At 38.1% G+C, this 14,486-nt stretch overlaps 1 protein-coding gene across 4 annotated transcripts in view; it reads right to left on the bottom strand.

The window, feature by feature from the left end:
• Window positions 1-743: 743 nt before the first annotated feature.
• The window catches only part of LOC131677816 (aminopeptidase N), an 84,188-nt gene continuing 70,445 nt past the window's right edge, over window positions 744-14,486 (bottom strand). For all 4 annotated transcript variants that reach the window (XM_058957874.1, XM_058957873.1, XM_058957875.1 and 1 more), the window contains exons 8-12: window positions 2,169-2,449; window positions 1,912-2,111; window positions 1,539-1,850; window positions 1,393-1,474; window positions 744-1,331 (exon numbers count right to left, since the gene is read on the bottom strand). In XM_058957874.1, the coding sequence (XP_058813857.1) occupies window positions 1,176-1,331; window positions 1,393-1,474; window positions 1,539-1,850; window positions 1,912-2,111; window positions 2,169-2,449 (1,031 nt within the window). In that variant the 3' untranslated portion in view covers window positions 744-1,175. The remainder of the gene's footprint in view (window positions 1,332-1,392; window positions 1,475-1,538; window positions 1,851-1,911; window positions 2,112-2,168; window positions 2,450-14,486) is intronic.

Here is a 14,486-nt window from a genome sequence, read left to right as displayed (position 1 = left end):
ATGAAAGGAAATAATTTATCTTTTTATGAAAATTTCTCGCTCTTATTTTATTCTAAGTTTGAAACAAATTAATAACAAAAGCTACCAAATTATTTACTAGCTATCCAAGAACTCAGCGGTGTTCGATTAGAAGCGATTGCAAGAGTTTCGAATTTCCATTTTTGCCAGATTTTTGGCTCAAAAACTTCTCTGTTCATGTAAAAAGGCTCCTTGGTTCTTTTATCACCTCACATAATTGAAGTCCTTGGTTAAAGCAGCGTCTGTCATCTTTGTTTAACGTTTTGGCTCAAATGGTAGTGTGATTTTTAGCGCCTTCGATTCGAGTTTTCGTTGCTGTCGAACATTTTTGTTTTTATATTAGTTCTTAGGAAAGAATCAGATGCTGATACCAATTTATAGGTCACGTCATTGGCGAAATAGTGCGGCACCCTGCCCAATAGGGCACTCTTCACGAAGGATTGGTGCGCAACGAACAAAATGGATTGACCAAGTTGGAGGAGAGCGGGGAAATTTTCGTGCACTAACGGTTAGCGACAAACAACCATGGACCGAGTGAACTGGAGAAGACTTCTGGATACAGCAAGGAACATTATGGATATAGACTGAATGGTATAGTTACAGAGTAACAGATCGAAATATAATAATAAATATAAAAAGGAAATGGGAAAAATGATGTCCGTTATGGAAAATGCCATATATAAAGGTGGGATTTCTTTGAATTCTACTATATGTTTACCAATGTATTACAAAAGTTTATAATTCGCGTCATTCTTTTAAATATCTTAAGTACAAATTAAATTATTGCAAAATAGAACAGCTTTGACACTAATTTTGACTAACAATCATTCATTGGTATGTAAGTGAGATGTGTAAACGATACTCCTGTAAGCTTGGGCAATATAAGTCGATGTTACTACGAGCTATTTGCGTGATGCCATATACGACCTTGTTTAGAGATATGCTAGACATTTCCTACCGTAGATCTGGGTCAAACTCCTGCCAAAATATTTACAGTCTTGTTCATTTACATTTAAAACTATTACCTAACTTATGATAAAAGTGTTTTATCGTTGCGCGCGTTACAATATAGAACACTTATGTAGGATGTACAGTAATATATCTTGCGATGTTTGGAAACCATTTTAACCGGTGTCCCTAATGTACTACTTACATGCTTATATGTCATCGGGATCATATTCAACCTCACTTAGCCATTGATTAATTGTATCGGCATTCATGTCCATCCATAAGATATTGGCTTGTGCTCTTTCAATAGCTTGCTGAATAGCTCTTCCAGTATCTTTCAAGTGTGTTTGTGCAAAATCTTTTAACTGCAATGAAATATACATTTTATTAATTTCACTATCAATTATGGTAAATTATAATACATACTTCATCAAGCTCGTACTGGGTATTCAGACGTTTTGTCGAAAATTTTAGGATCATATTCAAATTAGACATTGATGTTCCGAGACTGTTAAAACAAAAAAAAAACCTTCATAAGAAACATATTTAACCAATTCACACTTGATACGGACTATTCTTTCATCTTTTTCCAGTTGTTACGAATATAGTTGAAGGCAATCGGTTGACCAATAACATTACTTGATACAGCGAGAAATACTCGGAAGACATCCTGCTTACGAATTCCGAATTCATCGGTCATAGAGAATTCCAAAAATCTTGATAGAATCCACGTCTCTCGCGAGCATCCGAGAGCAGATAAGAGCGTTTCTTTCTCACTAGAAATTGTCGTTTTCTGGAATCGTTCCCATGCGAAGTCCCATTCAGCTTGATCACCGTACTTTATCGCCGTACAGTAAACAATATTCTTCAAGTTTGGGGAAATTCTAAAAAAACATGATTTTATATGTCAACAAAAGTTCGAGCTGGTAACACTGTAAATCTTACGGGTTATTGATGTCAGGATGGATCTCATGCATCCATTCATAGAATTTCTGAACACATTTGCTCACACACTCTCTGTAGCCTAAATGGCAGGCAGCTGTAAGTACGTCAACTCGTTTGTAGATCGTCAATAAGGGACTATCTTTAGGATCGTCAAATCCGACTTTTGCGTAGATCGGTTTCAGCAGGTGAAGAGAGTATTTCTTAAAATGCAGTTTAATTAGTTTTACACTTTCTTTACAAAATCATACGTTACGAACTTTAAACTTATCGTATCTGCTTGTTTTGATCAACATAGAATCGATGAAGTTCAAAGCACCAATGGCCGCTTTCCACGGTACGTACTCCGTTTCGTGAATTAGATATCTGGTAACATTCAACGATACACTATAATTTAGATATCCAGCTCGAGCGAGGTTAAGCGCGTCATCGATTAGTTGTGCTCGATTAGCTGGCGCAATCGTATTATACTTCCGCCGGTCTCTCAAGTGATTGGCAATCATGTCCCAGTTTCGCTGATCATAGTTCACTCGGTAATAACCTGTGCAATTAAGCATGGATTTGATTATAAATATGATTACCAAATGTAATTGAATCTTCTAAATTAGTTCAAGGTATTTCCAAGTTTTGTTCATTGATATAATCTCTTGAGTGATGCTAACGATCGATGTCCTTCCTGCATATCCATTCGAGCGCTTTCATAATATGGCGCATTTCACACCAAATTAGACTGTTATACAGGTGTAGACCTTCCTTCAAGGTGTAGTTATTTTTTGTTGAAACACTTTAAGGTTTTAACAGCACAATGGCTTTGGAAATCACCAGTATTTTTGCCGCACATTCTAATCTACTCTCCATATCATTATTTATCTGCGTTGAGGATAAGTTTGAGTATTCCAACACTGTTTATTGGGCATTTAACAAAAATGTGCACTGTTGGGGTAAGACCGACAGTTTTAGGAGGGGTAAGATCGACACGCTATTTATTTATGGTTGAGTTCATTTTTGATTCAATGCGAACGACTGGGAGTTGTTTATGATATTCTACTTTTATATTTTATTTTATGTTAATATTTGAAATATACGGAATTTTTTGGTCACATACACACAGACGCACATACTCACACGCATTCATACACACAGAAGACAAGAATATTGTCAATAAAAATATTGACAAGACTGCTTCAATCCGTCAATCCCATTTGAATTCTACAGAATCAATATTTTCATAATGTTCTTACACGATCAATATATTGATCAATAATTGGTTTATTGTCAATATTTCTGTTCGTGTAGGGGATTATATGGGAGTTTCATATGTGACCGAACGTTTCAGTCTATATTTACGGAATCATATTACAGATCCGTACGAAATTCCGGAACCGACTAACAGATCTCTATCCTTTATCCAGCAAATAGTAAAAAACAATTTTGTTGAAAAGAATACTGCCCATAAAAGCATAAGAGTCTCATGTTGAAAAACAGCAAACCGAGAAAAACGATGTTCAAGATTGAGCCAAATGGATGGGACAACCATGTTTTAGTATTTTTTTATATTTTCTAAACAAACTCGGTAATCTTATTTGTGCAGTGTGATTCAGTGGTGATACAAAATACAATCCAACGGATAACTCATTTTCGACAAAAATCCAAATGGGACTCTTATGCTTTTATGGGCAGAATATAAGTTGTTGATTTGAATGGACGTTTGTGGTGAAATAAATTCTGGGACCCTTGGAATGTGGAGTCATAGTCATCTAAGAGCGCATCCATTTATATTACGATGAGCAGTCATGTACTAAGTTAACTGCCGCTGGAAGCATAATTATCCCATGTGCTATGTTAATCCCTATACACATGGGACAATTATGCTTCTAGCGGCAGTTAATGGGAGACTAAAAATAGATGAATTTCGTGCCAACTCGAACAGCACCCTCTCAGATTTTAATGAAACTTTCTGCACATGAGAACTTTGTTATAAAAAGCCAGTTTGCATGCTTCGTTTTTGCAAAAATGATCTAGACTGTATTTTGAAAAGGGTCAAACTTGTTTTACAAATTTTTTCAAATGGCTATAGTTTAAAAATTACAAATCCTACAAGAAAATGTAGCATGAGTGATTTTCACAAAATTAGTCAATTTTTTAAAAAAAAATATTGAAAAAATTCTTAATCGACTCCTACACTGAAAAAATCGATTTTAAAAATTTAAAGTAGATTTACAAAAAACCCTATATTTGATTTGGATGAAATTTTGTTCCAAGATAAGAATGTTCTCCAAACAAACCTGGCCAGAAAACATTTACTTTAGGGAATTTGTGAATAACTCAACAAGTCAACGACCAATTATCAGGATTGCAGCAGAGAGAAATTCATCTGGTGGTGCTCTGTAGCTCAACGCTATACCGGAAAATCTCTTTCTAACTTCATTTTCCTCGGCAATCAACATACCTGATGAATCGGAGACTCCTTCTGTGTCAGGTAAAGCCAAGGAGGGTATATGTCCTTCCGAAGCAATTATAGATTCTGTACACCCTCAAAACAAATCTCAATTGCAGTCTGTCTACAAACACAATTCGTTTGATTCTACCATCATTGCAAACCTGCCTGGCAAACAACTTCAATGTCTAAGTGGAAAGTTAGACCGCATCGCTTCTGTTCGCTCAGAACGCCTCCCACTACAGACTGCTGCTGAACACAACAGTTTAGACGCCGTCACCGAAGATTATCTGCACAGCAGTCGACTGGAATTTCACCCTTCTGACCCGGTCGTGCTCTCTAACGATTTGAACCAACTAAATGAAGGGGCACTCTGTTTGTCGCTGCCATCGCCGGGACGCCCGTTATACAGCACTACGGAAGCGCCCAAGCGCTCCGACGCAGTCGCGCTACCAGCCAGCGACCCGCTTAGTCGTCCCGGCCCTGCGTTTGGAGGTCGTGAGGGGGTCTTCCGAACTCCCTTCTCAGGCGAGTATTTTGCTTTATATGACAGTTCGCTTTCTGAAAACCACTCGGTTTCAAGCGTTCCATCGGGTACAACACGTTCGTGCAATTTGCCGTTACTTGAACGAAGCATAATTTCCTTGCCATCACCAAGACCACATCTACAAACTCACGCTGCGCTGCCATCACCGGGACGCCCGTTATACAGTACTACGGAAGCCCCCGAGCGCTCCGACGCAGTCGCGCTACCAGCCAGCGACTCGCTTAGTCGTCCCGGTCCTGCGGTCGGAGGTCGTGAGGGGGTCTTTCGAACTCCCTTCTCAGGCGAGTATTTTGCTTTACATGACAGTTCGCTTTCTGAAAACCTCTTGGTTCATAGCACGCCGTTGCGTACAACTCCAGATTTCCTGTCCATCTACTACCAGAACGTTCGTGGAATGAGAACAAAAACGCAGGCTTTCTTGCTTGCGCTCACTTCCTGCGACTATGACATTATCGTTCTCACCGAAACCTGGTTACGTGATGATATATTAAACACCGAGCTAACGACGAACTACACAATCTACCGATGCGATCGCAACTCTTCTACCAGTCATCTACGTCGCGGAGGTGGTGTTCTCATAGCGATAAAGAAACATCTAACTGGGACTATACTAAAAATGCCTGGATGTGAATGTTTGGAGCAACGTGTTTCACTGCCAGTTCGATCGTTATATATTTGTTGCATTTATCTAAGGCCGAACAGTGCTCCTGACTTGTACAATGTTCACTCTTCTGCAGTCCAAAGCATCCTGGACAAATGTAATAGGCGCGACAATGTACTTGTTGTAGGTGATTATAATCTTCGTAATCTTCGGTGGATTTTTGATGACGATTATAAGTGCTACCTTCCTGTAAATGCAACCACGGAACAAGAGACGGCCACCACAGAAACTTTGGTCGCTGGTGGATTGTATCAAATCTGCTCTGTTAGCAACGTGAATGGACGAACCCTCGATTTAGCTTTCGTCAATGACACGGACGTGTTCGAACTGATTGAGCCTCCCACATCTATACTGAAGGTTGATCCTCACCATAAACCCTTCGTTTTATGACTTGATATGCGTTCTGATGACGGTGAAGCTTTTGATACAATTAACGACGACTTCAACTTTGACTTTACTCGATGCAACTTCGATGAAGTCTCAATGGCCATTGATGCACTCAATTGGCGTGAGATGTTGGTTGGAAATGACTTAGATCAGGCAGTTGTGGCGTTCTATGATGCCATATATGATATTCTTCGCCGTAATGTTCCTAAAAAACGTCTCAGCAGAAAAGCAGAATATAAATAACTGTCTAGCTAAAGTTCTGGAAAAGTTTGTGTACAATGCGATGTACGCTGCTTCTTCCAACATAATCGACGAACGACAACACGGATTTATGAAAAAACGCTCCGCCACTTCGAACTTGATGACGTACACGAGCCTTCTAGTTCCAGCTGTAGAGAAGCGTCAACAAGTGGACGCTATATATTTTGATTTCGCAAAAGCATTCGACAAGGTGCCCCACAACATTGCTGTTTTGAAGCTGGAGCGACTAGGCTTTCCAGAGTGGGTTACCAGATGGCTGCATTCTTACCTCTCACAACGATCTGCCTTCGTTAGAATTGGCACTACATGCTCAAGCGCATTCGAAACGCCAACCGGTGTGCCTCAAGGAAGTCACCTAGGGCCACTGATCTTTCTCTTATTCATGAATGACCTCTGCACCCGCATCAACTCTGAAAAACTGCTCTATGCTGATGATCTGAAAATCTTTCGTTCAATTGCTTCAGCACTTGATTCTGCTGTGCTCCAAGACGATATAGCCAATATAGAAGAATGGTTGTTTGCTGAACGGTATGCAGATCAACATTGATAAATGTAAGATGATAAGTTTCGGACGCTCGGCAAATATAAGGCGTTGCGAATATACTCTTCAAGCCTGTGTCGAGCGGGTGGATTCTATCCGTGACCTGGGAGTGTTATTCGATAGAAAACTTCGTTTCGCCGACCACATCACTGCAACAACGGCGAAGGCTTTTGCAACATTGGGTTTTCTAAAACGTAAAGCTGTCGATTTTGTAGATTTCTACGCACTGAAATCTTTATACTGCGCACTGGTCCGGAGCACTTTGGAGTATGCTGTACAAGTATGGGCGCCATACAACGCCGTTCAAAGTAGCCGACTGGAGCGCGTTCAGAGAAGTTTTGTACGATTTGCTCTCTGAAAGTTGCCTTGGAACGACCCTATCCGTGTTCCGCCGTATAATAATAGATGCATGTTGCTAGATTTGCCAACGCTGGAGTCTCGCCGCACGTTCTTGCAAAGAATGTTCATTTTCGATATGTTGTCGAACAATATTGACTGTCCCGACATTCTCTCAAGGATTCATTTATTTGTTCCCCCTCGTGATATAAGGAATCGTCCGCTTCTGTGGATTCCCAGGCACCGCACAGCATATGGCCAGAACAATCCGCTAGACAGATGTTGTAGCAGTTTCAACGAAACTGTTTTAGTTTATGACTTCCATACCACTAAATCTAATTATAAGTTAGCAATTAGAAATTTTGAACATTAACACTAGCAATAGAAATTAGTGTAATCTGTACGATATATATATATATATATATATATATATATATATATATATATATATATATATATATATATATATATATATATATATATATATATATATATATATATATATATATATATATATATATATATATATATATATATATATATATATATATATATATATATATATATATATATATATATATATATATATATATATATATATATATATATATATATATATATATATATATATATATATATATATATATATATATATATATATATATATAAGTAATACTCTGATGTGTCAGAGTTTTATAAAAAAAACATTTATTCACTTATGATCGTTATGTTACAACTCACACCTAAGACTAATTTAATTTTTCTATCAACTGCCTCTTATAAACTATGTTTAACCTAGTCAGCAATACCAAGTCTGCTCCAGTATCGTCCGATGTCCACGTTGTCCACGTTGGCCGCTTCCACGTTGGCATCGCGCGTGGCATTCAGCTGGCTCAGCATATCAGCGTTGCACCGATCGTTTGGATCGATTATGATCGGTCAGCGGATATGGTTGCGATGTCTGCTCTAGCTTCGGAAGGTTTCCTCGTAACGTCTCCCTCCTCAAGCATCAAGCGTCCTCGGTTGATTTTTCAGGAGTTCGAATCTCGGTATCGGAATGACTCGTGGTTTGTTTCTCTCTGTTTTCTCTTCGGTTATCTCTGCAGTTGGTTCGGTTGCTGTGTCTTCTAGTTGGGTTGTTGAAAACGATTCTGGAGACCTGTCAACTGTATGTTTTCCCGAATGTGGTTTTCTTCTATAGAGATAAGTGGAGAAACAAAGAATTGTTAGTACCAGGAGGATAGGGCCTCCTAATGTTACCTAATGTTTTGTGTTTGGTGCAGTGATAGGTAGATTTCGCTGACTTCTTCCAAGTTGTGGATTCTGGTCATAACGTTTTCCTCTTCGCTGGTTATATTGCTTGCGATCTGAAGGTTTTTGCTGTATATTGGTATGAGATAATTGTCTTTATGGATTAGTTCCGGCTTCCCGTAGAATGTTAAATTGCTTATTTTGATTGTGCAATTTTCTATTTCGATTAGCGTTGTTCCTGCAATTACTTTAGGTCCTCCGCATGAGTCAGACACTTCAATGTCGATGTTGGTGTCTATTAGGATGATACCTTTTAAGATTTCTTTGATTTGTGTGGTCTCTCTGACTCGAGCGACTGTGCATTTTGGGGCTTGATGTACAAGAAGGTTGAAGATGCATTCGTCTTCTAATGGAGAATTGATAGATTAAGCGTATGAAGTTCCAGTAGATCGTAGTGTTTGTCGTCCAGTACGGGGATTTTTGTAAGGATGGCTACTTGGTTGTTGCTAATTCCTATGCTAGCTGTACAGTAACGAAAGATTTCGTCTACGTAATTTATCTTGATTCCTTGACTCCTAAGTTTGCTATAAATGAAATTCTTTTCTTCTAAAGACAGTATGTTTTTGTTGATAAGATTGAGTTTAGAGAGTTCTATTTGATCTTCTATGTCGCCAATCAACTGGATTATCTCCTCTGTTTTCCAAATAAGATTTGTGAATTCTAAATCTGCTTTAATTCCTTGTGATGAATTAAATTCTCTGGCCATCTTTATATTAATTCTTTTCAGAATGGTTGTAATATTGTTTATTCTGTTTTGAAAAATCTCATTAATTTTAATTTGCATCATTTGATTTTTAGCGAGTTTGTTTTCTTGTTCTCCTAATATCCCTAGGCTTTGGTTTATAATATTCAAATCGTTGTTGTCTGTGTTTCCAGAGATAAATTTTATTGCTGTTCCTAGAGCGTCTACTAGTCCTCTCCTCCGTCTTCGTGGTAGAAGGCTATGAAGTTTATCTTTAGCTAACTGGATTTTGGCTTCAAGTGTGTTTTCTAAATGATCAATAATTTTAACGGATTTTCCTATTTTTTCAATATAATCGAGATTATTTTCGAGTGTTTTCAGGTCTATCTTGTGCACTATCCTATTATATCCTATTTTAATTCTGACTGAATCGATTTTTACTGCCAGTAGCCCATTACTGTTTGTTATTTCTTTATAGGTGGTAGCGTTTATCAGGTTGAGGTTGAGTGTTATTATCTTATTATCTTATTATCTTCGAAAGTTAGTTCATTGTCTTGTTTTACTTTTGATATTTTATACGGGTTTTTGTCTTTTGTTAGTCGTTGGGTTATTTTAACATATTTTTCATCCCCTGGATTTAATGTTTTCGGTATTTGTTTGTTCTCGTATTTTTCCTCGTATCTGGCTTTTCGTTTATCTAGTTCGATTTTGGCTTTGGACTGGAGTTTATGGAAATTTTCAGTTATTTCTCCGGTGTTTGTTGTATTTAGGGTGTTAAAGATTAATTCTCGCGGTTTAGCTTTGGTTGATTCGTGAAAACTATTGTTATAGATATCGATCGCGACGTTTACGTGTTCTTTAAGTGTGAGATGGGTGAATTTGGTTTTTGTCGTTCTAAAAATCTCAATGAGCGTAGAATGAAATCGTTCTACTATTCCGTTAGCGTTTGAGTTGCTAGCGAAGTGTATTTTGATCCCGAGATCGTTCAAAAATCCAATGAAATCGATTGACCGGAAAGAAGGTTCTTGGTCGCTGACTATAGTGTTCGGTCTTCCAAATTGGCGTATATGCTCAGTTATGGCGTTTTTCATGTCGATTATTGTTCTTGCTTGCAAATGAATTGCGTTTGCAAATTTAGAGAAGGAATCTACTATAGTTAACCACTTTTGACCTTGTAAGAAAAAGACGTCGATGTGGACTCTATCAAACGGGGTTTTGCCGAAAGTACTTTTTCTAATTAATTTTGGCGGTGATCTGTCATATTTTGCTTTTTTGCAAATATGGTGCTTACGAAAATTTTAAGTTTTCTGTCGAGCTGTGGAAAAAAAGAATTTTTGTAATATTTGGTTTTTATTTTCCTTTGTGCCTCTATGACCATAGTTATGGGTTTCTCGGATAATTTCGTCCTGCTGGTCTTCCATCCTTGTCTTCTAGGAGTAATTCTGAAATGAGAATCTTATGTGTTTTATTAATTGAAAAGTATTTTCTGTATGTTTCTTGAACCATTTGGATGAGTGAAATTGGCATTTTCAGACAGTTTGAACCTTTGGTGTTAAGAATTTTTTTGAAGATGTCAATTATATCTTTTTTCTGTATAATCTTGTTTTGTTATTATGTGACGATGATACTTAGGAAATATTTGCTCGTAAGATGTTATGTCTTTGGGACCAATTTTTAAAATTATTTGGTTCCTAAAAGAATTAATGGATTTTTCAGTGCATGGTATAAAATAATCGTCGCTCGTGTCTGCCGAATGAATTGTTACCAGGTAGTCGCTTTCGCTTGAGGATGGTTCTACTTCTATGCTATCTTGAGAGTTTGCGTTTATTGTCTGGTTTTCTATTGTAGGATTTATTCTTGAAAGAGCGTCGGCAACGACGTTTTGCTTACCGGGTTTGTACATAATTTCGTAGTCGAACTCGCCTAGATCAAGTTTCCAACGAACGATCTTACTGTTTGCGTTTGTTAGGGAATAGGTCAATGGTTGGGGATCCGTTACTAATTTAAATTTTCTCCCATACAGGTATGGTCGAAAATGTTTCACGGCCCACACGATTGCCAATAGCTCTTTTTCTGTAGTGCAATAGTTCTCTTCTGTTTTGCTTAGAGTACGTGAGGCGTATGCAATCGGTCTATCTTTGCCAATTGGTCCCTGGGAGAGAACGGCTCCTATGGCATAGTCGCTCGCATCTGTTGTTAATGTAAATTCTTTAGTAAAATCTGGGTACATTAACACAGGGTCCATTGAAAGAATCTTTTTGCATTTATGAAAACATTCTTCGATTTCGGTCGTTATTTTGAACTCAGTATCCTTCCTCAATAGTTTAGTCATTGGTTTTACCCCTTTGGCAAAATCTTTTATAAACCTCCGGTAGTAGCCTAGTGTACCGAGAAATTGTCTAACTTCTCTTTCACATTTTGGCATTGGCCAGATTTTTATGCTTTCGATTTTATCAGCGTTGGGTTTTACTCCGTCTTCTGACACGGTGTGCCCGAGAAATTGAACCTCTTTTCTGAAGAATTCGCATTTGTCTAATTGAATCTTCAGACCAGCATCTTTCAGCTTTTTCATTACTCGAATCAGATCGTTTTGGTGCTCCTGCAGTGAACTAGAGAAAATGATAATGTCATCCATGCAGACGAAACAACACACTCCTATTAGCTCGCGCAGTATGCAGTCCATTACTCGCTGAAAGGTGGCGGGTGCGTTTTTTAAACCAAAAGGCATTCTGGTAAATTCGTATTTCCCTGAATTTACAGAAAACGCAGTTTTTTCGGTATCTTCTTCTGCTAATTGTATCTGGTGAAAACCTGACACTAAATCAATTGTTGAAAAATATCGAGCCCTACCTAATTTGTCCAGTATGTCTGTTATATCCGGAATCGGATATTTGTCGTTAATGGTTTTCTCGTTTAATTTTCGATAATCGATGACTAAACGAGATTTCTTTTGTCCGGATGCATCGGCTTTCTTCGGTACAATCCATACGGGGGAAGTGTATGGCGATATCGATTCTTTAATAATGCCGTCATTTAGCATCTTACGCACTTGCGTTTGGATTTCTTTTTCAAAAATTTGTGGATATTTATAGGATTTCGTGTACATTGGGATGTTGTCAGCGGTCCTGATATTATGTTTGATTTTATGGGTAAATGTGAGCTTTTCAGAATCTGTGTAGAGTATTTCCTTGTTCTGGTTAATGATGTATTTCAATGCCTTCTTTTCTTCTTCATTCATGTGGTCCTCTCGAAAATGATATTTCTGATTTTCTTCCTGGCTGAGTGGTTCTTGTAGCACTTGGTATTGGTCTGTCTTGATTTTTATTTCGTTTAGGTTAATTTCCAATGGTGTTTCCGAGTGGTTGTTCATTGCTAATATCGCTACTTTATTTGTGCTTCGATATAGCCCGGGTAGTATTGAAAATTTGCCTAGATGCAATTCGTTTTGAATGCAAAAGTCTCCATCTTTTATTGTCTGTACCGGAATATATTGAAAATTCTGCTCGGTTAGATTAATTTTATTTTGAAGTGGGAATCTTTTCTGCATAGTAAATTCCTTTCTACCAACTTTAAGTTTGTTTTTGGAAATGTCAATTTGTGCTTTGATGTCCCGTAATGACTCGTAACCAATTAGTCCGTCAAAGAAATCGTGAAATTTGAATATGTAAAATTTTAATTTTTTCTTTATCTGAAAAATGTCAAATGGGGTTGATTTTTCGATATTGTGCGTGCCTTGTATGTTAGTTACTTGGATACCGGTTTCTGATTTACAGTTTTCTAGATTTACGTGCATTGGCGAAATGTAATTTTTGTTCGCGCCTGTGTCGATCAAAAATTTCATTTCTCCTTTGCTAGTCATTATCGTTATATAAGGAATGAAATTGTTGTTGGCTGTGGCCCTTGATTTTTTTCTTGAACTATTTGAAAATTTAGTTCGTCGGCTAGAAAATAGTCGTCGTCATCTGAATCTAACGTGAACTCTTCTTGTGGAGGGGTGTCATTTTCTGGCTCATGATGTTCAGTTTCTCCCTCGTGGTTGTTTAGATTCTGGGTTTTTGATCTCGCTGTTCGCATCGAAACGTCTTCGTCTAGGTTTTGTCTATGCGATTTAAATTTTCCTGAGGGTCCAGGCTTGTTAATGTTTTGGGGGTACCCTGCATTATAATTTTGGTTGTTGGCCGAATTTGGGTTTTGGTATGGTTCATTTGGTTTATTGAAAGAGTTTGGCTTAGAGGTGGGGGCTGTTGACTTATTGTCTAGCTTCATTCTGTACGCTGCATTAGCGTATTGTACAGTAATATTATATGCTTCTTCCAGCGACCCCGGCCGGTAGCTTCGCACATGCATGTTAAGCGTGTCGTTTAAACCGTCTATGAATCGGGTTACCGACATCAAACTGATTAAGCTGTTAATCGCTTTGGTGGAGGATTTATAGTCGTCCATCACGGCTGCGGTGCTTTTTATTGCTGTATCTATGGATTTGACTTTATTGTAAAATTCGCTAAGGGTCTTTTTCCCTTGGCGTACGTAAAAGAGTGACTGGATATGCGATGTTAAATCCCGTCTGTCTCCATAGGAATTAAGCAGCGCCTCTTTGATTGATTGCCAATCTTTTGGGTTGCCAGCTGCGATCTTCTTCTTACTTCTTTCGTTTCGCCTGTTACTTTATTTTTGATCGCTCTTATTATTTGTTCGTAATACGGTGATCCCGCGTAACTCTCAAACAAGTCGAGCGTGTTCTCAGTATCCTCAAGCCAAGCTTGAGTTTCTTTTTTATTTCCACTGAATGTGGCAAGATTTTTAATTGGGTCGGGCGTCCGGAAATTTAAGAATGGATCTTCCGCCCTATCGCGCATGGCATTAATTGTGTGCACTAACGCGTTATGATTTTCCTTGAGCTCGCGGATTTGGTCCAACAGCTCTTGGGCGTTAACTTCTTGTGCCATGTTTCTATTTTTGTCAAACGTATTAGCACGTCTCATGCAATGTATCTAATTTCAATATACCGTAGTTTTTCAAATGTTCACTTTGAACCACTGATTAGTATTTGCTTAGTCACAATGTTAATTAATAAAAGGTTTTTGTTACTTACAGAAGAGCACTGTTGAGCTTCATCTGGAGTCCTAGTGTGCGTTGAGAGTTGAGGTCCGGTGGCGATCTTCAATTTGCAATCAGCGCGAATCGCTTGATATTCACTCAATGATGGCTTCTTGCCGGCTGATTGGTTGTTCTGTACACGAACTTAAATCTCTGATCTTTACGTTGAATTCTGAGAAGTCTGTTCAATTTATTTTCACTAAATTTCCACTTCACTCGCGAACCAACACCACTTTTTCCGAGACTGCGCCAGTAATGCTCTGATGTGTCAGAGTTTTATAAAAAAACATTTATTCACTTATGATCGTTATGTTACAA

Source organism: Topomyia yanbarensis, chromosome 1, assembly GCF_030247195.1.
Source record: "Topomyia yanbarensis strain Yona2022 chromosome 1, ASM3024719v1, whole genome shotgun sequence".
Lineage (NCBI taxonomy): Eukaryota > Metazoa > Arthropoda > Insecta > Diptera > Culicidae > Topomyia > Topomyia yanbarensis.
This window is presented reverse-complemented; position numbering and strand designations above follow the sequence as displayed.